We start from the raw sequence: 14,291 nt of genomic DNA on the forward strand, positions 1-14,291 counted from the left end.
TTTTAATTTAATTTAATTTAATTTAATTTTTAATTTAATTTTTATTTTTATTTTTAATTTTTAATTTTATTTTAAAAAATTTGATAAAGATTCAGGCTATGTCCTAAGAATTGCAGTTTGTGGTAATATTCTGCATGTTTGTTTTTCCTCAGGTTCGACAGATCCGTCTGTGTTGGGGTTTATCATCTCTCCATGGTCGCTGCTGCTCATGCCTTCCGGAAACATCTCTTTCACGGATGAAAATGTCACACAGAAGGATCTGCGGGCTTTCACTCCTCCAGAGGTGCTGGAGGGTCTCAACCTCTCCTCACTTTCTGATATGGAAAAGGTACCTTATGGATTTTGAAAGACTTTTGTTTGGCTTCTTGTTTCCTTTTTAAAAATCTCGCCCCCCCATGACTTGTTCAGTTAAAACTATTTTGTTTTTCACTGTCGACAAAAAGTGAGAAAAACGACTTTGATTCTATTGCACAACCATTTCTTTTATATTTTACATGAATATATTTTCTCCTAAAACATTTTGACAGTACGCTTGAATGCTTCTGTGTAAACATGACTTTCTCAGAGGAAGACCGATAAACCACTGCAGAGTCAAAACATGATTATTTGCAGAGAAGTCATAGGATCTTGTGCATTCTTTGGCAGACTCTTGGATATTTTGTTCCAAAAGCTATTCTCTAGCAGGATGAACAGACAGAAGAACTAGACAGGGAAGAAACACAAAACTATAGAGATGTGCTATCTATAAAGTTTGATGCTGATTAAGGCCTAAAACATACTACTGGCTGACAAATGCTTCTGACAACACAAGCTTGTTTGTGTGTGAAAATGTGTCAGAAAGAGGCTGTTAACGTGGGCTAAAATGTTTAATTTGTCACATTTCTGTTTCCTTTTTCATTTCTAGATGCACATGTATTCACTTGGCATGACGTTGTTTTGGGGTGCAGACTATGAGATTCCTCAGAGCCAGGTGAGTCCTCCTAGACATGGTTAAAATCGAATTAAATTGATATTTTAACCCAATTGTACTATGTATTTTCTACTTTTTTATAGAGTCTCACATTGCTAGCTTAGAAACATGAAAACCTCTATGTATATTAATCAAGTAAGAATCGAGTCTCCACTGTTTTATTCTTCTGGACCATTGCAACATCATGTTAAATTGGGTAAATAAATTAATATAGCCAGGGCCGGATTTACGCATAGGCATTTTAGGCACGTGCCTATGCTCGCTCGTCCAGGGGGGGCCCAAACACAATGAAGAGAGATATAATATTTTTTGTTATACTATGGGATATCTACAACAGTAAAAGAACCAAAACCCCAGAAGACATTGAACAAATAAATATAACAAACAATAGGGTAAAAATGACAAACTATCAAAAATCACGCTTTCTTTCTCCCGTTCTCTCTCACAGACGCACACACAGTACAGACACGCACTCGTGCACACATGCAGAGACACGACCAGAAAGTTGTCAGCGCTGCCCCGCGAATTGATCAATAAAATAGTTTCGCAGCTGAAAAGCTACATGACATTTCTCAGTAGCGAGGTTCTTGAAGCAGCTCAACTTAAAGATTGCTATTAATAGACGGTGCTGCTGAATACTGCTGAGAGGCGCATAGACGCAAGTATTCACATCCGCTTAATCTCTCACTCCCCCTCTCTCTCTCTCTCTCTCTCTCTCTCTAATAAGTTATTAGCTCTAAAATGACATTTTGGAATTTGCAACTGAAGGTTTGGGATGAGGTGATTTAAAATGAGCTAGTTCAACACACACGAGATTTCAGGACAGAAACATGTGAAATATCTTGAAACAAATCATCTGAACAATTGTGATTGTGACTCCAGGCCGTTAAAATTATTAGAGAAATAATGCACTCCCGAAGTGGTTATGTGGCCACGTTAATGGAATGGTTTTTCTCAGTTCTCAAACAAATTAAGAACTACATTTGATTTTTATTGACTTGGACGCAAGCGCTTATTGCGATAGAAAATACTGTAACGGTTTCACTGATTAAGAAATATTTTTGTTTGCTTGGGTGGTAATATTAGGCCTATTATATTAATAGGGAAGGGGGACCCAAAAATTAGTTTTGCTTCTGTCACGAAAAGAGGTAAATCCGGCCCTGAATACGGCCCAGGACTTGTGGCGAATAAAGATTCAACTTCTTTTCTATCTGCAAACTATCTTTTCACTCAGCTCTACATGTGTGTTTTAGCCAATGAAACTTGGAGAGCATCTGAACCGCGTCCTGCTCAACATGTGTGATGATTCCACGCTCACCCGACTGTCCGTACGCTCGGTTCTGGACACCTGCGGCGCTCACATCCGTAACTCCAACTGCGACCCTTCATTTTCTTACGTCAGGAGGCTGGTGAGACTCGTTCTTGGCAGTCTCTCGCAGGTACATCGATATATTTCTTTCAACATTTTGTTAATGTTTCAACCATTTTTGGTTCGTTTCAAGTTTTGAATTTAAGAAGTCATGACTTAAGGTTCAGCAACTAAATAAAGAACCACTTTGATTCTTTCAGCGAATGAGTGAGTTGTGAGAATGATTCAAACCTAAGAGTTTAAGAATACAGTATACTTAAAGTTTTAAAGCCTGTTTTATATATTATACTTTATTTATTTATTTATTTGCTTTCCTCCATATCCAGTTCTCAGTCCCCACCCTTTTTTTTCCTGGTTGATCACAAAGCACTAATGATTCAGCACTAAAAATATGTGTGAACATACTGTTCCTATTACCTGAATTGCCTGCTCAGTCCAGCCCTATGAAACAGCTTTACATTAAAAAGTTAGTTAACAGTCTTTCTCGTGTTTGACGCCACATCCTGTTCCTCAGCTGCACACTCCCCAGTATTTTAATTGCACAGCGATACAGAAAGAGCATATTGCTTGGAACAGACGTGTTTCTGGTCTCATTTTCTGCACTTTTCAATTGTTTAAGTGGTCCAGTAGGGATGCTGTCTTCTAATTCCTGTTGATTAATCCTGTGAGTGGCTGCTTGGGTTTGTTCTTCCTGTGAGCAGCCCTCCTGAGATTTAGGCAAAAACTTTATTCAAAATATGTTTCGACTTGGTTTAACAGTCTAGACCAAGCTTTCTTTAAGTCCTCTAAGGATATGAGATCCATTTGCCCTCAACACTCCATTTAATTTTTTCCCCAAAGTTTGTAAAGTCTGTTTTAATTTTTCCCCATCTTTCCATTATATAATAATAATAATAATTATTATTATTATTATTATTTAAAATTGATCTTATTTTTGCAGCTTATACAATCTGGGTGTCTTGTAGAGAAAATTTCATAAAGTAAACTACCGTTCAAAAGTTTAGGATCTGTAAGAATTTTTAATGTTTTTGAAAGTAGTCTCTTATGCTCATTAAGGCTGCATTTATTTGAGCAAAAATACAGTAAAACAGTAATAATAGGAAACATTTTTACAATTTAGAATAACTGTTTTCTTTTTTTAATATATTTTAAAATGTAATTTATTCCTGTGATGTAAAGCTGAATTTTCAGCATCATTACTCCAGTCTTCAGTGTCACATGATCCTTCAGAAATCATTTTAATGTGCTGATTTGCTGCTCAAGAAACATTTATGATTATTATCAATGTTGAAAACAGTTGTATGCTTAATATTTTTGTGGAAATGGATACATTATTGAAATAATAGCAAATAGAAGCATTTATTTGAAATAGAAATATCATAAAAATGATAAAGGAATAAAAGTATTGCATTCTTTAAAAAAATAAAAATAAATCTTACTGACCCTAAACTTTCGAGTGGCAGTGTGTTTAAATGATAACCTATTTCACAAGAGAAAACAATTCAGTATATTTTGCTTTCTTTTAATCTTGTTCTCTGGTAAAAAGAGAATGATTCATTTTTGTCTTTCTCATTTTTGTGCATGTGTTTGTTTAGCTGGATGGTCTGTTGTCTCAAAGTGAAAGGGAGTCACTTCCAGAGAGAAGCAAAGAGATTCGTGAACGGCTGCGAGGAAAAGGCCTCCCAACAGGTAATACACACCAGATGCCTTATGTAAAAAGGCATCTTTTGCTTATTATATAGGAAAATGAAGATGGGGTTTCATCCCTCCGTTATTAAACATGTAAGCATTTGCTTTCTACTTCTATCTTGCTTTCACCCACACACACATGCACACGCAAACACACAGGCATGTCAGTACACGCTCACACTCCTGATCTTCCAGTCGTCTTTTGCGTCAACCACACGTTTGAAGTTGCCGTTAATAAATGATGATATTTTGATTGTAATCACAGCTTACGATTTCTTCGCTTTGTTATAATCTCTGACTGATTGTTTCAATTCTGTGAAGTGCTGCGCTTCATGCTGACTCATCACTCAACATTTATCAAGTTAAGAGGAAGTGATTCAGAATGTAAACAGAGCAGGGCTTGGTTCTGACATGACGTGGCTTTGGCCCCTCAGGAGCTGCTGCTTATCAGAACTGAAGGATAAAAGATCCTCCCTGCCACAAGAGACAAGCCAGAACAGCACCAGCTCTAGAAGTGCCAATCTGAAACTAAAGAGTGGTGCTGAGCTTTCCAGATAATCTCAAGATTGCAGATAGAAAGTTCTGGGGAATTTTGTGATCTTTGTTTATTTTATTTTTAGATAAATAGTGGTTCTGGGGAAATTTGTTTTCCCAAATTATTTTATGATATTGTCACAATGTGCAGATTGTTTATGCTATGTTTTAAAAAATACTAGTATACTGCTTATTGCATACAGCAAAGTGTGTGTGTCTGTATATATATATTATATTTATATATATATATATATATATAAATAAATAAATATAAGAAATTAACAAATGTATTAAGCAAGGACACATTTTTTTGAGCTTTCTAATTCAAAGAATTAGATTAGAAATAGATGTAATAAAAGATTAAGAAAGATTAGAAAGATTTAATAAAAATATGTGACGGTTTCCAGAAAAATGGATAATTAATAAGAAATGCTTCTTGAGCAGCAAATCAGCATATTTGAATGATTTCTGAAGGATCATGTGACACTGAAGACTGGAATAATGATGCTGAAAATTCATATAAACAAAATATGATATACAAGTAATATATTATTAAATAATACTACAAAATAGTGTTATTTTACTGTATTTTTTTATTAAAAAAAAGTACAACCTTTTTTCATAAACATTTTCAAAATCTTACCGACTTTTGAATGAAATGCGGGGGAAAAAAATTGGTGTAGAAACAAATTTTTTTTTTTACAATTTTAACTAAATGTATATTGCTATAAGTTAATTACAAAGACACCGCAAGTAATTCACTGACTTGACCTTCCATTTCATTTCAAAAGGGCATGTAGTATATAGTATATACCGTGTAGTATGCAGTTTGCAGTTGTTCTAATTTTGAACATAGTTTTATTCTAGCTGTGTTTTAAGTCTTCACTAACATCTCTTGGCCTTCTCTTTCGCTCTCTGTCTTATAAACAAAATATGATATACAAGTAATATATTATTAAATAATACTACAAAATAGTGTTATTTTACTGTATTTTTTTATTTAAAAAAAGTACAACCTTTTTTCATAAACATTTTCAAAATCTTACCGACTTTTGAATGAAACGCGGGGGAAAAAAATTGGTGTAGAAACAATTTTTTTTTTTTTACAATTTTAACTAAATGTATATTGCTATAAGTTAATTACAAAGACACCGCAAGTAATTCACTGACTTGACCTTCCATTTCATTTCAAAAGGGCATGTAGTATATAGTATATACCGTGTAGTATGCAGTTTGCAGTTGTTCTAATTTTGAACATAGTTTTATTCTAGCTGTGTTTTAAGTCTTCACTAACATCTCTTGGCCTTCTCTTTCGCTCTCTGTCTGTTTTTTCATCTCTCCTTCAGACTTCATATGCTTTATAGTTTAATGATGTGCCAAACAAAGAACTTTTTTTTTCTCCTTTCTTGTCATCTTTTCTCTCCCCTTCTTCTCTGTTCCTCTCCCAACTTTCCAACTCCCTCGTTGCTTTTGCTCTCCATCTGTCTTCTGTCTGTCTCTCACTCCTTCTCGTCCTCTCTCTGTGCGTAGACAAGAGTTTGAACCGAATCTAGACAAGCACATCACCACAAACCAAAACCAGAGTGTTTCATTTTGGAAAATATGACCAATTCTTGCCAGTGTTTTCAGCGGTGCTGCAGCACAAACACGACCGGACGGTTATGTAACTGAGGCATGGCATCAATCAGTAATAGATATTTCCCAGGGTTTTTTTTTTTTTTTTACTGTGTGTTCTGTAGGGCGTTTGGTTTTCATGCTGTTGTATCTGGCCACGCATCGGGGTCATAATGTGAGAAAACAAGCCTGCCTAGATGGTGACTCACTTCACGCTGGTTTATTTTTGGCTTTACAGATGTCATGAAACCTCAGCAGTAAAGTAAAAACTGTGGTCTCAGACTGTGTCATTGTTCTCATTAGGGATGTAATGGGATTGTAATCTATTACATACCTTTCTATCAAAATTATCTATCAAGATGAATTTGTTCTGACACAGTTTAACTCTTGAGTTCTTGTCATATTTTATTACCATTTTCTAAACTATAGCGAATATAATGTGAGAAATGTTGAAGGTGTCTGAATAAATTTTGGTTTGACTGTATAAATGAAGTTAACCAACTAACATTATACATACCCTTTTGGTTTCTGTACCCGATATTTAAAAAAATGTACAAATGCAATAAAGATATCGGTACTCTGTATCGGCACGTACCAAAAATAAAAGTATCGGTATCGGGCGAGTACTGGAAAAAGTGGTATCGGTGCATCCCTAGTTCTCATTTCGTAAATTGAATGTTTGTTGACATTCTCAGGGTATACGTGTGTTCACACTAGCATTAGCTTCAGGAGAGTAGACCTGCAGCAATGCTAATCCTGCTTAGTTTGTCTTAAGAAAATACATAGCAGCACTGTAGCACAGCTGCATCGTATCGGTTTCAGGTTGGTCAAAATAAGGGTGTAAATGTTTGAATTTCATTGTGGTTGTCCTTATGTAGCTTTTCAGAGCTTCTGAGACTTTATACAAATGCTTCATTAGCATTTGCAGCTCCTTTTTATGCAAGTAAAAGCACTACTGATGCAGTTAGCATTGTGTTATTACTAGCCACAATTGTTTAATGGTAATTTTCTGCCTTATTTTTAGGTAATGTTTAGCATGTTTGCAACGTACATGAGCGAATCATGTGCTTCAACAAAACAGACATTGCAAATAAACAACTACATGCCATAATGTTTATGCAGGGGGTACTCTTCTTCTGATCTTCTATCCATGCTGTTTAAAAAAAAAAAAAAAAGTGACAAAGAGACCAGAAAAAAAAGAGTAATAAATAAAAAGCTTCAGTATGAGTTTATTATTTTGTATTTATATTTAATTATTTCTATCATTTTTAATATCTTGTATATATTTTTTATATTATATTATTTATTTTAAATCGCATTAAATGAAAATTCACCCTGTTCACCTGTTTTCTAAATGCATATTATAGATCTTATTTTAAACAATTAATCCGTGCCTATGTTTCTTTTTTATTATTATTAATATTTATATATATTTTTTTGTATTTTGACCTCCGATTGTTTAATTTAAATGTCAACATGTTGCGTAATCTGAAAGCATTGTTCATCTTCAGTTTTGAATGCAATTCCCACATTTCAACATCCAATCAACAACCGATGGATAGAACAAAGTATCTAATATTCAGACACTTTTATATTCTATTTAGTGACTGGTATCCTTCCAGCGTCATGGGCTTTGAAGTGTCTAGGTCAGTGTGTAATGACTTTAGCATGGCTCTCTTCATTAACCGCTTGAAATCACTCCAGCTCTGTCTTTGCTCCTACGATATACTAAGCTTTTTATGAAACATGAGAGAAAAGGCCCCTTGTTGAGCCATTCAAAGCTCAAACAGTTCCCTAAGAGAGAAGCATATGGAACATCCATGTCTTCCTGATTGAAAAGGCTGGAATTGGCATGGCTAACGAGCGTGTCGCTGGAAGCTCCGGGTGAAATCAGAGAGGCTTTAGAGGAGCTCGTAACCTCTAGAAGGCTACCATTGTTCCTTCTGTTCTTTCAGCCAATTAGGACCCATTTCAATCTCGCATTGACAAATGTGATCCAATAAAAATCCTCAGCAAGGGTCCTACATTTAATTAATGTCCTTCAATAGATTCTTATTTGTCTTTGGAAGTTTATGTATATTTAACCTTTACAACCAATTAGGTTGTAGTCCTATATAGCCAAATTTTGCACTGTCGCAAGTCTGGACATTGTTGATTATTATGGCCAAGAACCACCCGTTTTCAGACATGTAAAATGACCAATAGTTGATAGCTCAATAATAAACGATGGGTGAATCTTACGAAACGAGCCAAATAAAAATGTTCCAGTCATGCTTCATAAAAAAATTATTTTGCATAAACAAAATAAAGCCAATTGACATGATTAATTAAGCACATTTTTCCTTCATTCATCTTTAGCGTAATGTTAAGAACAATTTATATATATTTTTTTGAATTGTATTTATATGATTAATATTTTTATACTTATTTTATGCTGATTTTAGGTATAAAAATAAGTGTATGACATCATTATTGTTTTAGAACCATTATTAAAAGTAATGGAAATAGAAGTAAAATTCCTGAACACCCAACAGTAAAAAAAAAAAAAAAGAGTAAGGACGTAAAATATGCTTGAAAATATTGTAACAGTACAAAAAAATATTTTTCCCCCCAGACAATTATAATATTACAAAAGATGTAATCTTTTTTTCTGAATCCTGAAAAAAATATTATGGATCATGCATCTTTATACTAATGCAAATTCTTGATATTTAACCCTTTTTTGTGTTTTTTTTCTTCTTCACCCAATTAGGCCGTAGTGCCGCCCATCGTGTGCTGGAGCGTTATAGAGCCCGAACCCAAGAGCAGGCCAACCTGAACCGTGGACTCAGTCGCTCTATGGGCTCTCTTCCCATCCAGGACCTTGTCAGAGCAGACGAGGGTCTCGGTCAGTACCCCCCTTCAGAGTACCACGCTGGGTCCGAATCCTCTGCTGAACTGTACCAGCAACGCCAACAACAACAACTGCAGCAGCGAGGCCGACACATGGAGGTGAACCAGCGTTCACACCCTCATCAGAGAAACAAAAGCTGGGCCTCCTCAGCAGACCTGGCCTGCCTTGACCCGGATATGCTCCGCTTTGGGGCCCTGGAAGACGCCCGCAGTGGCAGCAGTGCTCTGAGCACACGTTCGGCCGGTCGACACAAGTCGTCTTCCAAGTCTGGGGACTCTCGCTACGTGGACTTTGGGAGCCTAGATGTCAGGAAGGCCCATCACCATTCGAGTCAGTCCGTCGGCTCAGTGTTCAACAGCGCTTACGACCGCATCAGAGAGAAGCATAAGAAACTGCAAGTGCTCAAACAGGCCATGGATGGTGAGTACTGATACTGAGTTACTTATTTGTTCTCTGAGGTGATGTTGTATTATATAGCCTGATTTTCTTACTATCACTGAAGTCTGCACACTGTAGATTATTATGGCCATAAATCATCTGTTTTCAGACATGTAAAACAGCTGATACCACAATAATAAACAGAATCAAAGGAAACCTCTCAAGAAAATGTTCCAGTCATGTTTTACAAAAAATATATTTTGCATAAACAAAATGAAGCCAATTTATAATATATTTCAAATTGTGATATTATTGTCATGACAGTTAAGCATATTTTCATTATCATTGTTATTACCGTAATTTTAGGAAATACTTTTGAAAGTATTTGTTTTTTTTTACAGCATGATAGTTTTTTTTGTACTACGTAACTCTTGACTTTGTATGGCATAATTTCTATTTTACATAAGGAGAATCGTAATTGAAAATAATTGGAATTGTAAAAGTAAAATTCCTGGACACACAATGATAAAGAGAATTAGGGCATAAAAAATGTCTGAAAATATATATAATCCCCCCCCCCCCCTATATTTATTATTAAAATGTACTTTTTTTAAAGAAATTAACACTTTTATTATGCAAGAATACATTAAATTTATCAAAAGTGACAGTTAAGATATCTATAATGTTAAAAAGATTTCTATTTGAAATACATTTTCTCTATTCATAAAAAAAACGAATATATATATATATATATATATATATATATTACAGTTTCCACAAAAATATTAAGCAGCACGACTGTTTTCAACATTGAAATATTTCTTGAGCGGAAATAAATACAGTATATCAGAATGATTTCTGAAGGATTGTACATTTTAATATATATTATAAAGTTTTAATTGTAATAATATTTCACACTATTACTGTGTTTTGATCAAATAAAGGCAGGCTTTGAGAGCATAAAATACTTTTTACAAAAGCATTAAAAAAAACTTACAGACAAGTATGCTTCATTTTCTATGTGCAAAATATTCATATATTTCTATATTTTTTTCTTATGATCTTGAGGTTAAATATGACCCAATAATTTCTTGTCAGGCTTTGTGAGAATCACTCCATTATGGAGAAAAAAAAAGCATTGTGGAAAATACAAATAATGTCTGTGGTTCTGTAAATTTGCAGAAACATTTTAGAGAGTGCGCAAAATATTCATATATTTCTATATTTTTTTCTTATGATCTTGAGGTTAAATATGACCCAATAATTTCTTGTCAGGCTTTGTGAGAATCACTCCATTATGGAGAAAAAAAAGCATTGTGGAAAATACAAATAATGTCTGTGGTTCTGTAAATTTGCAGAAACATTTTAGAGATTTTGTGATCAGAGGATTAGTTGTTCCTCAAGCTCATTCTATCAGCAAGACTTTGTTTGTTGTGAGTTGTGCAAAGCTAGTTGTCTGGATGGAACTGGGGATTTCAGCCATTTTTGTGCAGCATGAATCAGATCAGTGAATGGACTGTCTGACGGAGACTAGCTCTGATGTAATTCTAATTGGTGTAATCAAAAGGTTGCAGCGAAATGTTTAACCCTGTGTTGCTCAATGAAACTTAACATGGCATAGTGGTGGCATCATGAGAAGTTACTAATTGAACTAATTGTACCAGTTTGTCGTATGGCAGTAAGTGTTTAATTCTACAAGCTTCAAGCCAAAAGCTAAATCTAAGTTGATGTGACAGATTTAACCAGGCTGGTTAACAGTGGTTAAAACCACTGTGTATGTATAAAAGCTACTGATTGTAACTCACTAGTTGCCACCAGAAGATACAACAGCAACCATGAACTGTGTGTGTTTCAAATGAACTTCTGGCTCTTCTTATGCTTTGAGTTCCTGGGTAGTAAAAGTCACGCATCTGGCGGTACGCAGAGCTCTGAGGTGTCTTTGTGTGGTGGGAGTGAATGCAGGGTTATGAATGGGTTGTGCGTGGCTTTTGTGCGTGCGGCGTGTTGCCAGGTTCTTTATGACTCAGACTGGCTGAGGGCTCCAGATTCCTGGAAATAATTTGAGATGTATAATTCTAGGCCTTCAAAGCTCACATACTTGTGCAAGCTTTTTACTCTCTCTCTTTCAGTCATTCCTTCTCTCTGGGTCTCTCTCACCATTTTCCGCTAGCTTTTCATTCAAAACTTTCCACTGCTCATTTAAAGTAGTTAAACATCAGTCAAGCTACCCTTTTGAAAAAGTTCATTGCAAGCTAATAAAAAGTAGCTGACTACGCAATGTTGGGGATGACGTAAATGTGTTTTCTTATAATTTTATTTTGTGAAAATACCTTAAGAATTCTGTAAATAATCATTTTATTTTAATAATTTTATTTTATTATTCATTTATAAGTCAAAAAAATATCGAAATCATTTTTATTTTAGTAATTAGTATTTTTTTATAATTGTTTTTATTTTTTATATTTTAAGAACTTATTCAAGAATTATCTAAATAATTGTTTGATTTTAATAATTTAATAAAAAATTTTTTTTTAAATAATTTAATTTTAATATAAATATTATATTTTAATAAAAACAATTATTTGTCGTAGACTTAAAGAGCAACTCGGAGTAAGTTTTTGCTACAAAACCACACGCCCTGAGGCTGTTGCATGTCTTTTGAAAAATAAAGTAATACGCAAGTCAGAACTCTGTCTTGATGGAATGAAAGCTTTTTCCAGTTTGCTAGTAAAACTCCGACCTTCCTCTTAAAATCAGCGCGAAACAAAGTGACTCTAATGAATGAACCTCTTCAGCTCTAATGAAAACCACCTCAGTCCTGAAACCCTTTTGTGCTTTCGGTCCTCGTCAGGCTGTAATTACCCCATTCATTTTCTCTTCCTTAGTTTTTATGTCTTTTTAAGTTGAAATCCATTTGCTTGTAGGGCTTTCGGTGGCAAAAAACACAAGTATATGAGTCTAAACTGCCCTGGGCCTCTAGAACATCAAGAAAATTATTTGTCGTAGACTTAAAGAGCAACTCGGAGTAAGTTTTTGCTACAAAACCACACGCCCTGAGGCTGTTGCATGTCTTTTGAAAAATAAAGTAATACGCAAGTCAGAACTCTGTCTTGATGGAATGAAAGCTTTTTCCAGTTTGCTAGTAAAACTCTGACCTTCCTCTTAAAATTAGCGCGAAACAAAGTGACTCTAATGAATGAACCTCTTCAGCTCTAATGAAAACCACCTCAGTCCTGAAACCCTTTTGTGCTTTCGGTCCTCATCAGGCTGTAATTACCCCATTCATTTTCTCTTCCTTAGTTTTTATGTCTTTTTAAGTTGAAATCCATTTGCTTGTAGGGCTTTCGGTGGCAAAAAACACAAGTATATGAGTCTAAACTGCCCTGGGCCTCTAGAACATCAAGATCAGAGGAGACTGTTGAGAAAAAAAAATGACTGGAAATAGGCAAGGAACATGAGGAAGTGATGGAAGAGCAAGCAGGATTGGGAAGAGGAGTGTAGGGAAAAGAGAAAACAATGGAATAAGCCTAAATGTGGGTGTTTTCCTGCCTGAAAAACGATTTGGCAGAAGATGCTGCGGTGGCGTTGATGTTTGTGACCTGTCCACCTGCACGTAGTGATCCTCTGAGCTTCTGGTGGCCGATTTACAAGATCTGAGGTCATCACAGACCCAACAGTTGAGATCCAGCATCCACTCGGAGACCATCTGTTCTGCCCTTTATTTGCAGATGTTTGTCCAATGAAAGTGGACAGTGTTCTTTGTCAACATCTAATCATTGTGACCTTTCAGTACTTTTTTAATCACTGAATACTTTTCAGTCCCGTATTGGTTATTGGCTTAATTGTTTGTTTGTTTATTTATTTATTTATTGGTTTATAGGTATATAAACTTTTGGATATTTAACTGTGAATGTACATGGCTGCAATATTTTTTTTTTAATTTTTATTATTATTTTTTATTTAATTAAATAGTGTAGGGAAAAGAGAAAACAATGGAATAAGCCTAAATGTGGGTGTTTTCCTGCCTGAAAAACGATTTGGCAGAAGATGCTGCGGTGGCGTTGATGTTTGTGACCTGTCCACCTGCACGTAGTGATCCTCTGAGCTTCTGGTGGCCGATTTACAAGATCTGAGGTCATCACAGACCCAACAGTTGAGATCCAGCATCCACTCGGAGACCATCTGTTCTGCCCTTTTATTTGCAGATGTTTGTCCAATGAAAGTGGACAGTGTTCTTTGTCAACATCTAATCATTGTGACCTTTCAGTACTTTTTTAATCACTGAATACTTTTCAGTCCCGTATTGGTTATTGGCTTAATTGTTTGTTTGTTTATTTATTGGTTTATAGGTATATAAACTTTTGGATATTTAACTGTGAATGTGCATGGCTGCAATATTTTTTTTTTAATTTTTATTATTATTTTTTATTTAATTAAATTTAATTAAATTTAAATTTAAATTTAAATTAATTTTAATTTTAATTTAATTTAATTTAATTTTTATTTAATTTAGGGATCACATTTAATCAACATGATCTTTTTGTACCTTTTTGGTCTCTTTATTTTATGTTAATTAAATTTTAATTTTATTTTATTTTGGGATCACATTTAATCAACTCTTTTTTTGTACCTTTTTGGCCTTTTTATGTTATGTTATGTTAATTAAATTTTAATTAAATTTTAATTTAATTTAATTTTTATTTTGGGATCACATTTAATCAGCATTATCTCTTTGTACCTTTATGGACTTTTTATTTTGTTATGTTAATTTTATTTGATTTTTTAAAAATTAAATTAAATTAAATTTTAATTTTAATTTTAATTAATTTTAATTTTATTTATTT

General features: G+C 34.4%; 1 protein-coding gene across 5 annotated transcripts in view; it reads left to right on the forward strand.

Annotated features, from left to right (window-relative positions):
• Positions 1–14,291, forward strand: part of LOC107584562 (tyrosine-protein phosphatase non-receptor type 13-like) — a 68,841-nt gene that overhangs the window by 5,914 nt on the left and 48,636 nt on the right. For all 5 annotated transcript variants that reach the window (XM_016271237.1, XM_016271239.1, XM_016271241.1 and 2 more), the window contains exons 2-6: positions 153–328; positions 905–970; positions 2,224–2,409; positions 3,935–4,028; positions 8,929–9,489. In XM_016271237.1, the coding sequence (XP_016126723.1) occupies positions 153–328; positions 905–970; positions 2,224–2,409; positions 3,935–4,028; positions 8,929–9,489 (1,083 nt within the window). The remainder of the gene's footprint in view (positions 1–152; positions 329–904; positions 971–2,223; positions 2,410–3,934; positions 4,029–8,928; positions 9,490–14,291) is intronic.

The sequence above is a fragment of the Sinocyclocheilus grahami genome, unplaced genomic scaffold (assembly GCF_001515645.1).
Source record: "Sinocyclocheilus grahami isolate Dianchi unplaced genomic scaffold, SAMN03320097.WGS_v1.1 scaffold61.1, whole genome shotgun sequence".
In the NCBI taxonomy this organism is placed as follows: domain Eukaryota; kingdom Metazoa; phylum Chordata; class Actinopteri; order Cypriniformes; family Cyprinidae; genus Sinocyclocheilus; species Sinocyclocheilus grahami.